This window comes from Anguilla rostrata, chromosome 2, assembly GCF_018555375.3.
Source record: "Anguilla rostrata isolate EN2019 chromosome 2, ASM1855537v3, whole genome shotgun sequence".
NCBI classification, from domain to species: domain Eukaryota; kingdom Metazoa; phylum Chordata; class Actinopteri; order Anguilliformes; family Anguillidae; genus Anguilla; species Anguilla rostrata.
The window spans coordinates 30,917,886-30,933,601 of record NC_057934.1 but is presented as its reverse complement, the minus strand read 5'-3'; the positions used below and the strand labels follow the sequence as shown (position 1 = coordinate 30,933,601).

The 15,716-nt window shown below is 38.8% G+C and overlaps 2 protein-coding genes across 3 annotated transcripts in view; one reads left to right on the top strand and one right to left on the bottom strand.

Moving 5' to 3' along the window:
* Positions 1 to 15,716, top strand: part of ifngr1 (interferon gamma receptor 1) — a 167,789-nt gene that overhangs the window by 58,406 nt on the left and 93,667 nt on the right. The window lies entirely within an intron of this gene.
* The window catches only part of LOC135247750 (regulator of G-protein signaling 17-like), a 48,727-nt gene that overhangs the window by 4,257 nt on the left and 28,754 nt on the right, over positions 1 to 15,716 (bottom strand). Inside the window, exon 5 of the mRNA XM_064321547.1 lies at positions 9,177 to 9,408. Within this exon, the coding sequence (XP_064177617.1) occupies positions 9,177 to 9,408 (232 nt within the window). The remainder of the gene's footprint in view (positions 1 to 9,176; positions 9,409 to 15,716) is intronic.

Sequence of the window (15,716 nt, the reverse complement as noted above, 5' to 3'; positions counted from 1 at the left end):
TGTAAGAAGTGCTTTGAGTTTTGAGACAAGTGCTATGTAAATGTAAGGAATTATTATATTGTTAACAGACCTGGTTTAAATACAAATACGTATTTGTATTTGAAAATGTAGTTAAATACATATTTTAAGTATTTTCAAATACATTTACACATTAAATACTTTGTACTTGATTTTTTTAAAATTATTTTAATGGAAAACCAAATACATTCCCAAATAGTACTTAAAAAATACATTCCTTTAAATAAATACTTTCCTAGGAAACCAAATACATTTGGGTTTGGAGCCTTTTAAAAATACATTAAAATACAAATACAATTTAAAAATATTATGAAATATTTCTGTTATAGACAACAGAAATGACTGAGCCAACAACAATGGAGGCTTCATACTGCAGGGGGTATCCCAGAATTCTTTGTACAATCTTTGTGAGTGGCCCTCGATGTGATGTCAGGGAGTTATAATACTGAGGGCACTTCAAGGGAACTACTAGGGGCTAGGGGTTGAATTTGGATTATGGGCAAGGGTAGCCTACGCTGGCGATTTTAAACAACCGATGTGCTGCCTCTAACAGGCAGTAGCCTAAATGCCCGTACAGGTCTTTGCATAGGGGGGATGACAACTCAGACTTCTTCTTTTTTGCAATCTTCTTTATTTATAATTAGTGGCCTTCCACCATTTCCTCTTTTTTCTGTTGTCAGGGTGTTCAACAGCCATTTGTACAGTTCCATCTTTTGTATTTTGTAAGGTTAGACACTGATAAAATAGAATTCAGCCATGCATGTTCACTACCAATTAACCCCTTTGTGCACATGCCAAATCTGGCCAATCCTTGCCCATTTAGGGGGTACCCTATTTAAAGCTTTATACCTCCAGATGTGAGCATCACAGAGACTTGTAAAAAGGCTAGACATTTGTACCATTTACGGTAGTAACTTAGATTATTTCTTCTAAATGTTGAATATAAACTAAAGTGCCACAGCAATTGTCTAGGCAAAAAAACAAAAAAATAAATTTCTCTTTTTTATAGTTTGCAATGAAATACTGAGAGATTCCATATGTACAGGTTAAACTATATATGTCCTGGATCAAAAACTCCTTGACCACAAGTATGTAAAATATAAGAGGGTGAATATGTAGAACTACTGAAGATCTATAAAGCAAAAAGTAAGCAGTGTATCCACTGTCTCCAAATCTATTCAAAATGTCTAAATTATGCATTTCTGTAAATCACAACATAATCATTTTTTTTCACTACAAATCAACTGTTTTGACTCAAGAAACTCACTGTTGCATCATTTTCAAGTGGGAATTACAAGCTTTCCATCAGTACAGTGGTCTAAAATATCTAGGGGTCCAGAACCAAATCCAAAACCTCTCCAAAAATGAATAAAATGCTTTTTATTATAAAGCATATGAATGAGCCCCTTATGAATGTTTAAGATGAAACGTGGTGCATTACTTAAATGTGTAATCATTAACTCTTGTATGTTTTTCTGTACTCTACAGTACGTAATGTTTTCTTGTATGGGGACGGGATGACATTAAAACAATATTCATCTGTCCAGCACGTTTTGGCGATGTTCCAGCTTTCATGTCATATCCAGTGCATGAAACACAAACACTACTACCAACGAACGCTTACGTTAGTGTGAAATATCCTCATTATAAAATACCACGAACCTATTTAAAGACACTTAATTTTGGGCAGTAATACTTAGACTTACATAGTGACGATGAAATGTTATCTGTGTTCAGTAGATCCAGACAGAGACAGAGAATCAATGCTGTCATTCTCCTCTTCGGACTTACTCCAGAAAACTACATCAGCTAGGTTTATCAGCTTAGCTATGCAAACCACGACCCACCTTTGGTGGAGAGCTTCGCTTTGTAAATTGTACATGATGCGGCTGTTTGTGAAATCAGATTAAATTGTGTTCAGATAGCGCCCTATGCATATAATATCAATCTAGATAATGTCATATATCTGGATTGCAGTCCAAGACCAATGTTGTTTAATCATTGCAGCTAAATGTTAGCAACCTGAATCAGCTGTGTATTTGCTGTCTTGAACACACCCCATTCCTTCTGCGAACGAATGACTTGAATCACTGAACTGACTGAGAAACGAACGGATCATTTCAGGAAATGATTCAGTTCAGTTTGTTCACGCAAAAGATTTGTTCGTTTGAACAAATTGTTCGTGAACGACACAGCACTAACTCACTGGCCACTTTATTGGGTACACCCAGCGGTTGAATTGTAAAACGACAAAACAAGAGATGGCATTTGCTGTTCTCGAGGGGGGGCATGAGACATTTTTCAAAAATCACTCCAAATTAGATTATTCTGATGACTTCTGAAAGTATGAAGTACAACATGTATTTATTCAACTATTACAAAACCAAGAATGGATGCATTTTGGCAGCCTTAAAATAAAATGAAAACCTGTATGCTAAAAACATTTTTTAAATGAACTAAGACAAGCCTGGAATTATAAAATGTTTTAAAGGTATGAACTGCTCGAAAGTGTTCATTTTCTTTTTCCCTCCGTTGTGCTTGACAAGCTAGTTAGTTAATGTTAGCCAGCTAATTTCAGATTAATTAATATAAGAATAGAAACAAATAAACATAAACATTAAATAATAAGCAAATAACTGCTGCTGTTTCAATAAAGCTGAATATGGTCTGTTTTAATTACATTACATTACATTACAGGCATTTGGCAGACGCTCTTATCCAGAGCGACGTACAACAAAGTTAATCATATATGAGTCATTGCATTGGTTCAGAAAAATGAATTAGACTTATTACTGTACTGGTTTATTTAAAGTGTTTGGAATTAGGCACTAATATTGCAGTAAAAATATGGCACCGCATGCTAGATCAAATTTTATCTGGATGGCGGATGAATGTTAACATATCAACAAAAACATTTCTACTACCAAAAAGTGTTGAAAATGTTTCAGCCTAAAATAGCTAAAATCTTTAATGAACAAGTTTCAAGCAGAGATTCTCTTGGAGAGAGAACATGAACATCTGGTGTCAAAATTTAGCTTACAACAGCTCTTGGACTTAAATAACATTCAACAGCTTTGAATTAATTTATATAATTGACATAACGTTACCACATTTGACATATAGCTTTGCCAACTTGATGCTGGAAATAATGTAGCCTACTAGTACAGTATAAGTGTGTGTAGCTAACATTAGTTGTTTTTACTTCACAGACCATTGTAAGCACTTTGTTCATATCGATGTAAATGTAACAAGCTACCTCAGAGAATAGGCTACTGTATAAAACTTGGCAAGTTTCTAATAATACATACTTCAGTGCAAATATCTGTTACGCCCCTCCACCTCAGGTGGGGGCGCTGGCTGTTTGGAGGCCTGTGTTTTTTTCTTTTGTTTCAGGTAACTGAGACCACCTGTGGCGGTGCCCATTTTAAGAAGCCTGGAGTCAGCTTCTCAGGAGGGGCTTTTTCTCCTCACCTTTGAACCATGGCCATGTCCTGATTTCACCGTTTATGTTTTGTAGTTATTTTGTTATTTCGTATGGTTTTGTAAAATAAAATTATTGGTTATTTTTGGGAAACCTTGGTGTCAGCTTTGTTGCATTTGTGGGTCCTTGAGGGCAACCGTAACTTAAATGGGGGCTCGTCCGGGATATTCTGGATCCTTTTGGTTTGTGGCTTTGCATATTCACATTGTCCTTTGTTGTCTGCTTGGTTACTTGGTTTGACACGTGGAATGCCTGTTAGCCCGCTGAGTGTGTGGCTTTGTATTAGTAATGCCTGCATTTGTGCCCTGTGCCCTTTGTGGATGGCACACTGCGCAGACTGCTAGCCACACCTGTTTGTTTCAATTCGTTTTGGGTCTGAGGGGAGACAAGTAACTAGTCCTTCTTTGTGAGCGAGTGGGCGTTTCTCTCTCTTCCCCTTGCTGGCAGCTGATGACGGTGAGTTGGCACTCAAGTCGTGTGTTTACCATTTGGAGCTTTAAGCTTTCCTTTTTACCCCAGTTAGCTTAGGCGTCGGGCGGGTCCAAGGGACTTGTCACTTTATTGTTTTTCCTTTATTGTTTTTGGTGGCTAATATGAGTGGGGGTATGCTTCGGGGCTAGTCAATTGGTCTGCTGACAGTGCTCACGAGTTTAGCGTTCAAGGTCGCCCCGAGCGTAGAAAACCACTGAACACTAGCTTAGTTTATTGGGTTAGATAGGATCTCTTTTTTATTTATTTTTTTATTAGGTAGATAGGATTGGGGAAGCCAAAATAGAGGTAAAGGGTAGCGCTCACTGATTGGTTCCCTAATCACTGGATTTGTATCACCCGTTTCGTCCAGCTGGGTCGATTGAGCTGGGGAAAAGAGCGAATCGTTTGTTTGACTTGCTTATACGGTTTCTTGATAGCGCTGTTCAATTTGATAACTGGGTGTAACATGGACGCCTAAACATTTATGTATATAAAATTTTGGTTAGTCTCTTGTTATCTGTGCTTCCTGATAATTGTCAGATAATTGTCAGCTCATCCTCCTGCATGGTGTTTTGCTTCCATGAGTGAGAAGGCAATATTTTTTTTGAAGGATGAGTTTAGAGGTTTTGTGAATAATTCATGAGTGCATGTTGAGGGATGGGAGGGGGGATTAAGAGTGGAGAATTGAACTTTTTCAGATCCATTAACTTGCACATTATCCAATCAAGCAATCACATCCTATCATGCTCAGTGGCATGTATGAAAATGCTGTGCAGTCCCAGCTGACCTCGATTTTGGATCAAGATCACAAGAGGGAAAGATCTAAAGCCGCGTTTCCACCGCAGGAACTTTACCCCGGAACTAGGAACCTTTTGAGGAACTCAGTGCGTTTCCACCGCAGGAATTAGGGTCTAAATTGAGTTCCGGGGGCTTTATTTCCTGCTCGGGGGGTAGTACTTTCCAAAAGTACCGGAACCTTTGGGGTGGGGCGCAAGCGCTGAAAATTTCTGATTGGTTGACTACTTGCAGTGTTTTATTTTCAACCGCCACGTTTAAAAATATGCAGCCACAAACCGATTTATTTTCATAATAACTTCAAATCAAACTTGTATGTTATGCGGCGCAGTAGCCTAGTTTTGGTTATAGCCTGCCAACGTCTTGGAATTATAACGTGTGCTCTTCTGTTCTTTTCTTGCTTTAGTATTCGTTTTATAAAATGCTAAGCATTCGTGCTGGGACAGCATATTACGTACCAAAACATTCAAACGGATTAATTCGGTTGCTGAATATTTTCTTCCGGATTTTCTTTGTTAGCCCGTTGTAATTGACTCAAAACGTTTGATACAGTTATGTGAGGTATGCGGTAGTTCTGCGTAATTCACATTGGTGATACAGTAAAAGCAAACTGGAAATCACCTTCCGCACTTTTTGTCAGGGTAAAATAACAGGTTAATTCTAGTAATCCTCCCTTTAGCTTTTTCAGACTGCCGTAATTTTACTCTGCCATTCTTCAATTCCGCAAAAAGACCAGGAAGACTATGGACTAATTTATGGTGCATAGTTCGCATCTGGAGGGCACACTTCGCTGCTCAGCTAGCAGTAAGGAAAGGAAAGGAAAGCAAATGGTGGCTGTACCACTGCTAATTTAAATTTTCACGCAAGTCCGAATTTTCGTTCTATTCTTGTCATTTTGCGATTAGCCTATATGGAATTGACGATGAGAAAGTAATCAAACAGCAAATTTTTTACAACGTGTGCATGTTTTCTGCTGTTGTTGCCAGTTATATTGGAAATGTGAATGCAGTCTGTCGCCTCGGATGTCAAGACATGAAAGTGAATGTTTGCATAAAAACATAATGAATGTGTTTTAGAGGATATATAAAACCGTTACAATCTGACTATTGGCCTGTTATATCCTATTTGTTGCATAACAACGGTCCAAGTTCAACTACCAACGACAGTTTTGCTTGACAACGGTAAAATATGCCCAAACGGCTGCAGAAGAATATTTTAATTCCAGGTGATTAAATCGATAAAAATCAATAAATACAAAAGTAACCATATATAGTCATTGTTGGTCACCCGTTGTATATAAGTGGAATAAACCCCTCCGGTCTGTCCCGGTTATTAGAAAATAATGTAGGCTACTTCGGTGGTAGTATGGGGTTACAGAAGAAATCATAGGACAGATGGACCGACGACAACGTCGCTTTTTCATACGTCAGTGGGCTAATTTGCCTAATCTTCGCGGAACTTTAGACCGCGGTGGAAACGCAGACAACCATGGGCTGAAGGAACCTTTTAGTTCCTTGAAAAGTAGTTCCTGGGACTAAAAGTTCCGGGTACTTTTGGTGGAAACGCGGCTTAAGTGACTTTGAAAGATGGTTCATTATTGGTGCACAAATGGCAGGAGCTTCAGTCATTTATACTGTTCAACTGGCCAGTGTTTCAATGGGAATAGTGACTAAAGTGACACCTGCATTTATTTTATTTTGCCATTTTTATCCCATTTTCCCCCAATTTTTGTTGTTATACCAATTCCCTGTGTGTATCACGGTGTTCGCATAAAAACATAATGAATGTGTTTGAGAGGATATATAAAACCGTTACAATCTGACTATTGGCCTGTTATATCCTATTTGTTGCATAACAACGGTCCAAGTTCAACTACCAACGACAGTTTTGCTTGACAACGGTAAAATATGCCCAAACGGCTGCAGAAGAATATTTCAATTCCAGGTGATTAAATCGATAAAAATCAATAAATACAAAAGTAACCATATATAGTCATTGTTGGTCACCCGTTGTATATAAGTGGAATAAACCCCTCCAGTCTGTCCCGGTTATTAGAAAATAATGTAGGCTACTTCGGTGGTAGTATGGGGTTACAGAAGAAATCATAGGACAGATGGACCGACGACAACGTCGCTTTTTCATACGTCAGTGGGCTAATTTGCCTAATCTTTGCGGAACTTTAGACCGCGGTGGAAACGCAGACAACCATGGGCTGAAGGAACCTTTTAGTTCCTTGAAAAGTAGTTCCTGGGACTAAAAGTTCCGGGTACTTTTGGTGGAAACGCGGCTTAAGTGACTTTGAAAGATGGTTCATTATTGGTGCACAAATGGCAGGAGCTTCAGTCATTTATACTGTTCAACTGGCCAGTGTTTCAATGGGAATAGTGACTAAAGTGACACCTGCATTTATTTTATTTTGCCATTTTTATCCCATTTTCCCCCAATTTTTGTTGTTATACCAATTCCCTGTGTGTATCACGGTCCTGGTCGATGCTATCCTCTGTTGGTCTGAGGAGGGTGTAGACTACCACATGCCTCCTCCGATACATGTGGAGTTGCCAGCCACTTCTTTTCCCCTGACAGCGGGGAGTTTCACTTGGGAGAGCGTATATCTCCCCCAAATCCCCTCTGTGCGCTCGGTGCCCTGACCAACCAGTAGGAGTCGCTAATGCAATAATCAGGACTCATACTCTCACTGGCTTCCCACCCGCGAACACTGCCAACTGTGTACGTAGGAACGTCTGACAAAGCCGGAAATACCGCTGCCGGGGATTTTACCCAGGTCTCTGTGGTGGTAGGCGAGTGCTTTTACCTCTAAACTACCCAGATGGCCCTGACACCTGCATTTATATCTATGTGAAAGTAAATATGGTCGGAAATTGCGGAGAAAAGCGCACATTCGATGACCGTGATGCTTGTGTATTAGTGCTATATGTAAGGAAATACAAAAGAGTTACCCTCCCTTATGTCAATGCAGGACGTGATCAGACTGTGTCAGCAAGAACAGCCCGACGACAACTACATAGAGAGGGATATAATTTGTGGCCTATTGAAGCATATATATGCCGTAGTAAATCGACCCCCACCCGCATTATCTAGGTATGTTAGTCAAGTTTTAGCCGGACTAAAACAATAAATCGACTTTTTCAAACATCATGCAAACCCACGGTGTATGTTAAAAGCCTGACAAATGAGGTACATTTAACACATCATCATTAGGTACACAACCATTGGTTGACCCATTATTAATAGTGTAATTACTAAGCTTTAGTCTCACATTGAAATCATTACTTTTCTCAAAACTGTTTTTTGTAAGAGTGAGCGTAAAGATGCAATATGCAGCTTTTTCAAAGGCAAATTGATCAATTACTGTGACAACTTCAGCTAACAAAGAATGAAATTCAATGGGAGAAATTTAACAAAATTGTGCTTTCAGTTTTCCTTTTAAACGGCTCTGTTCAGACCAGATCATTGCTTAGAAATAAAATGACCTCAATGCGATGACAAACTTAGGCATGCCAAAAAAGCCTGTCAAATCTTATTTCCAGTCTCAAATCGTATTGCCTATCTTATGTTCAGTAACTAGTACAATCACAATGACAGACAATACAGTCACCAGCCTTCTCAGTATCTGAGAGAAAGAAATGCTCAGATAATCATAAACTAAAAGTACACACATGGATAGAGTACATGTACAAAGTTATAAAATGTGTTTTCAAAAGGTTCCTCTCATGTTTCTATTCTTAAATGAAAGCAAAAATTCCCTGCCTTGACGACTGAAATTGCAATGAACAGACCACTTGTAAGTCTACAATAACTGATAATTATTATTATTATTATTATTATTATTATTATGAACTGACCAATTATTTACTTAAATTATTATACTGATTTATACTGCATTTGTAGCTATTAACCAGACTTCGGCTGTGTTGCAAAAGAAAATGATGAAAGAAAATGTTCTCCTTTTTCTGAAAGATCTTTTGCTAATTTTCTTAATATTGTGCTAGCACTCTAGTTAGAGAGCCCATTGGTTTTTTTAAACAAACTATGAAAATTATTGGAGAATGAATATTATAATAATGATAGCTGTCTAACAGTTGAACATGTCTAACGTTACCTGGATGGAAAATAATTATTATTTCGGAATTTGAAAGCAAGTTATATTACTATTGTGGTCTCTTAGCCTTTTTTTGTGATTTCAACCAGCTGTCAGGTTGCATAATTGGTTTGTTTTCCCAATATGGCAGTCACGTCTGTTGTATTTTAATTTGAATATTCATATACGTTGCATTCACTGCCACTAGAGTGAAAACTTGCACATTGCACCTTTTATGAAGCTGCCAGAGATGAGCTGTGGACCACAACGTAATATATTGTACAACAGTTTAATGAAGATGCAATAGTATACCTCTTTTGGAGAAAGTATGGAAACATAATCCTCATAAATGATTCTGGCCTTCTCACTGATCACAGGCAGGTTCTTCTCCTGCTTCAAGTCTTCACAGGCCAGCCAGAAAAGCAGGTTCTCTTCACTGTACTCAGAGCGCAGGAATTCCCCGAAGATCGCCCTGCCTTCTTGGGTATACATCATTTTCTCAAAGCTGCGTGACCACGCTATGACCTCTTCCAATGTGGGATGCCTGAGGACACAAAACCCATTCTGACTCACAGTATTTCTTCCCTTCAAGGAAACCTGCCACATTTTTGGTCTGCAAATGAGATGTGCCAAGACTATTGTAGAATTACTTACTGTATCAGGAAAAACATGACAGCAACTACAACCACAACAGTAACTAATCGTCTTGACACCAATTTAAAGAATTAAAATCCTTTCTTTGGAAATTCAACAACAGGTTTTGTCACATTTGCCCAGTTGGTAAGAAAGCAAATTGTACAAACTAAATTTTTACTTGCCCCGACTTGGCAAAGTGTACCTGAGACAGGAAGTACATAAAAATGCAAAGCCTTTGTAATAGCATTTAATAACATATTTCAGAGGTAATGCATTACATAAATAGGCTATACGTCCTTATCTGTTATTACTTTCTTGATATCAGTAAGTCTTGAGGTCTTGAGGTATCTAACATGATTACATTGTGACACATTGAAAATTTGTGCCCAACAGAAAAAAAACACATAAGCAATACCCAGTTACATGAGAAGATATAAAACAGAAAAGAAGCAATTTTTTGATCGTTGGAGGTCAAACTGACCTCCCTCCTTAATGGATATTTCAGTTGCAGAAGACCTTCAACGGTTAAAATGGTTAATCTAATGTGTTTTATAGAATTACAAATAATTTGTGATATTCTGTTGCATACATTTGATCATGTCAATAGTGTAACCATGCTAGATGTGCACTGTGAATAATAATAATAATAATAATAGTTTAGTTTATTTTGACAAAATTAAAACACATGTATCAAAAGACTTGCATGTGAAGAAATTGTCAAGGATAACACTGAAAAAGTCCTAGACTTATTTCCATCGTGGTCCTTGATGTTCCATCAGCCATAGCAACATAATATCAGGCTTCAAAAGAACAACACGACATACAAAGATTCTTACCACAGTCAAAAAAACATAATCGTACTATAACTCTTACTACAGTCTAAAATACATAATCATACTATAACTACTTTTTTTTTACATCGCATACAATTTACGCCCATTTTGATTCACAGTGCTATATAAACAAAATGAGCCTAATACAAATAGTAAGCCAGTCACTTATATGGGGATATTTTCCAACAGCTTTTCTTTGATCATTGTTTTGAAGGTGAATGGGTTACTGTTGATTTTAATTGAAAGTGGCAATTTATTTCACTCAAAGTACAAAAAAGAGACCCTGCCCATCTTAGTCTTGAACCTACTAAGGCTCAGGTTAGCAATACTTGCTCTAGTGTTATGGCCATGTCCCTCCCCCACCTTCATAAAATAATTCGTAAAATACTTTGGAGCCCTACCATATATGATCTTATGGACCATATTGAGCTGCAGCAGTCCTGCTCTTGCTTCAACTGGCTGCAAGTTAATAATAACCAAAAGTGATAATTAACAGGGTCTAAGCAGCATGCAGCACTGACACATTTTTAAGCTGTAAGGACATATACTGGATGAAAGATACAAATATATTCAGTCTCTCCATGTCCCAAAATTTGACATGGTATTCCCTAGCTTAGAGGTCGACATACATACAAGTTTCATGTGGCCAGCCATCGCTAAGCCTATCACATGCCCACTGACAACTGGTTGGCTGATGTCCACCATATTTTTTTGGATATGACTTTATCATTGTACATCCAATGGCAAACTGACACAAAGACAAAGGATGCAAAGATTCAACTTGATTGGTTAAGCAATTGAGTTAGAGGCATTTTTATTTACTTGTCTCTTACAGCACCACCTATTGGCTAACGATCACCTCAGAGGCATTCACTGTGCATGTCTGCCAAGCTTCATGATTATCTGACAAAGCATTCATGAATTACAGGCGTTTTATTCAAAAATGGACACGCCCATAACTATTGACTTATCATGGCCATATTATTCTGAAAGTTCAACATTCTTTTGAAAAATTATGAAATGTCAGCCTCTGCAGATTCTTTCAAGCCTAACTTGGTGATAGTCATCTTAATAACCTAGGACTAGCTCAAAAAGTTGGTAATGTCAAAAATTCTAAATGACGGGTAAAAAAATGGTTGCTCATCTGAAAGAGCAAGATTTACTGATGTAAGATGTAGGACTTTCCATTGACCATAACCAATGATATGCTCTTTGAAAATTTACTATACCCCCCCCTCCCCCCTAATGGCTGACTGATCCCAAATTTGAAGTATACTAACCAAGATTCATGATGACTGGCCATTGCTAAGCCTGTCAAATGGCTGCTGATATCTGATAGGGTGATGGTAGCCATGTTTAAAGATATATATTTTATTCCTTAGAACCACTAGTGGGGTCTTACACACAGATATAGGATACAGAATGTCAGCCTGATTGGTCAAACGCTTGTAGAGTTATAGGCATTTGAAGTTGATTCTCGTAGGGCCACCTATTGGCAGAGAGGCGCCAACTTGCATACATCCAAAGATTCTTTCTAGCTTAATTTGGTGACACTCAGCTTAATAGTCTATGACTAATTTCTGAAAGTAGGTTTAGCAAAAAATTCAAAACGAAAGAAAATTTTGGCAGTTGCAAATTGAATCATGAATATACATTTTGTTTGCCATGAGCCGAGGAATTGGGGGGCGGGGAGGAGGGGCAGGGGATGTTACAGTGCTACCACCAGGCTAATCTGAGTAGTGGGGGGGGGGCATCGGAACATACCTGCCAAGTTTTACAGCTGTACAATTTACAAATTTTGCTGTCATTCTGTTTTTGGGAAGAATAATGGTACTTATTTTTATGAAAAAAAAAATTGTGCTCAAGCAGCAAAGCTGTGTGGACTCATAATAATAATAGCTTCAAGTACCAATTACACACTTATAGCCACAAATACCCATCTTCCACAGCTATTATGTGCAAGTCCTTAACTATGTTGATTCTAGATGTCAACATTTGGTATCCTTCAGTGTTTTTGGATAGATACTGTGATCATATATTGTATCATGTTACTTATGCTTAACATAATGCTGCTTTATAAAATGGATAGTTCCAGTCCTGGATGCTCATTGGTCAATACAGTGTTCTAGCAGAGCTATAATCCCTGGTAAACCATGGGTAAATTGGAATGTTCGCTCATTTTAATATCAATGCAAGTATAACCAATGTGTGTACTGTAACTTTGATGGTTCCACCATTTGCCTACGTAAACAGAAATTTCTATAACTCATACAAATCTCCCTCTGTCCTGGTTGAGAGGGATAAGAAAGACGCTATGTCTCCACACCGGGGCACTGCTCTTGTAGCGACCAGCAGCACGTGTTTGTGTCTCATGCGGTGTTACTGCATTTATTTGTTTTATCATAGTCTCAAGTGAGTCTTTTCTTGTCTATTGTCTAATGTTTTGTGACTTTTTCGTGAGATTGATCAACAATGGATATATTTTTCCTACTACTTTTACTGACTTTTCTCAACTTCACGCAAAGCCTGCATGAACCGCGTCTCGTTCAAGCAAGTCAAATCCAATACTCACGCGAGTTCCTGCTACGATGGAACCAGCCGCATCTGGTGGATAAATCCATCTATCCACTACTACTACAGAGCAGTGATGCAGTCGATGTTAAGAGACAAAACAACAATCAAGATGATAAACAAACAGGCCGGATCAGTAAGTGGGGGAAGAGGGGCGGGGTCCGCCTGAGATCTAAAAAGCAACAAATACACAAGGTTCCCCTGCCTTCAATCATCCTCGGTAAGGTACAGTCCCTAAGGAATAAAACAGATGAACTGCAGGCGAGTGTAAACTATCTCCATGAGTACAGAGATGCCTGTCTCTTGGCTTTTACAGAGACCTGACCGACTGACTCAGAGGTGAACTCGGATTTGGCAATTCGGGGTTTTGGCACACCCCTCCGACTTGGCAGAGACAGTGGTGTAACGGGGAAATCTCAGGGGGGCGGGGTCTGCCTGTACGTTAATCAACGATGGTGCAGCAACATTACTGTATGGGAGAGACTTTGTCTGCCTGATGTTGAACTTGTCGGTGTCAGTAAGACCATTTTATTTACCAAGAGAATTCCCTCAGATTTTTGTGACAGTTGTGTACAATCATCCAAAAGCCAATGCAATTAAGGCAGCTGACCAAATTTCTTCAGTGAGCCATGATCTACAGCTGCTTTCCCCCGATGCGCCCAACCTGATTCTCAGAGATTTTAATCACTAACTTAAAAAAATCACTGAACAGTTTTCACCAGTATGTCACCTGTCCTACTTGCAGTAACAAAATCTTGGACTTATGTTACTGCTCAGTTAAGGCGCGTATAAGGCCGTAGCAAAACCCCCGCTTGGACATTCGGACGATAACATTGTTCATCTCATGCCGATCTATAAGACGGTACTGAAGAGAGAGAAGGCGCATGTGCGTCAAGTGAAAGTGTGGACTGATGACAGCAGTGAGCGTTTAAAGGGCTGTTTTGACTGCACTAACTGGTCTGTGTTTCAGAACTCGTGTGACAACATTGATGAACTGACAGAGGTGGTTTGCAGCTATATTACCTACTGTGAGGACCTTGTGATTCCTTACAAATCAGTGAAAATTTATCCTATAAGCCGTGGGTTAATAAGTCATTGAAATGGTTTATTGGCCAAGAAGCATGATGCTTACCAGCAAGGTAACTATGTTGCAATAAGAGAAAGCAGTGAGGTCAGGTCAGAGATTGCAAAGGCCAAATTAAAGTACAAGGAGAAAATTGAGGGTGAGCTTGGTTCAAATAATCTGAGATTGGCTTGGAACGGAATGAAAACCTGGGTTGCAGGACAAAGGGAACAAATCCAAAAACGTGATGAATATTCACGGTTTTAAAACTAATAAAGAGCTGGCAGATGGAATAAATGGTTTTTCTCTACGATTTGATAACCACGACTTTAGCGCTGAGATCAGGGAGACCCAAAAGAGGGTCACTGCTACTACTCAGATTGAGTTTGATGCTGAGAGTGTTAGAAACATTTTCAAACTAACTAAAGTTAGGAAAAGTCTGGACCTGATTGCATTAGTGGGCAGGTCTTGCATTCTTGTGCTGAACAACTCTGTGGTATTTTACACTACATTTTTAAATTGTCTTTGAACCTGCAGAAAGTGTCCATACTGTGGAAACAGGCTATTATTGTACTAGTAGCAAAAAAAACATCACCCAAGGTCCTCAATGACTTCAGGCCAGTGGCACTGACCTCATTAGTAATGAAGTCATTTGAGAAGTTGGTGAAAAAGTGTAGGTAGGACCCAAACGCAGAGTAAAAAACTCCAAAAGGTAAATTCAAACTGAGATTTTACTAACCTCTTAGCGCAAAGCCCCTAGTGGTCGGCATGCCGGCATGCCGAGATTACTAAACTCAGACATTCAGTACTACTGCAACCAAAGTATGAGTTAAAAACAGAAACGCGTTGTTTTAGTTTCATTAGTAGTCAATGCACGACAACTGTGCCCAATAGGCAGTTTTGCAGCACCACCATTGTCGCTCTGGTCGTTCATTTAACACACAAGCCCTCCCTGCAGTCTCATCTGCAACTACATCCCCCACCCATGACATAATGGGCAATATTGTCTATCTTGGTGTTCATAAAAATATTCTTTCACCACTAAAAAATCGTATTCTGTCATAGCAACAATATAAACCCAACAATAGCCCTATGATATGCCAATACAGCAGTGAAAACCTGCTCACTGAATAACTAAATAAACGAGAAAAAGGTTTTTTTAAAGATACCATGTCATTCTACAGACAATGTCTGGGACTAAATATTGAATAAATATACAACCTTACCATTGGTTTTACGCATAGATATGTCCCTTTTGAGACTGAGTGGTCATATATTGTCTTGTACAATCCATTTGTGAAATATACGCGCATTTGGGATGCCTGGGTACCTTCCAAAATAGCTGTGCGTAATACCACACGTGTTGTTCACGGCGTTGTTGCCCTTTTTAGTACAGTCTGGCTTGATTGACAATTCATTTATTCAGTAGGTGAGAGTATAAGCTTTCTAACGATGAATAACATGTCTAATATTACTTTTGGAATAGCGTTTTATAGGCCAGCATAATAGAAAGTGTTGTTATGATCGCATTCACTCTATGGTAGCAGTAAATGACCCTGCACCGAAACGTTGTCAACGATTTTCGTAATTTCTTGGAAAATGCTATTATTATTGAGGACTTCTGGGCATAGCTAAGCCATACGTTTGCTGATAGACCAAGCTGACATCGTTTTCTGGTGTAAGACAGAAGCGGATCGAACTATAGCCTATCATTGATTTACTGTCTCTGTCTATATCTACTGAAAACAG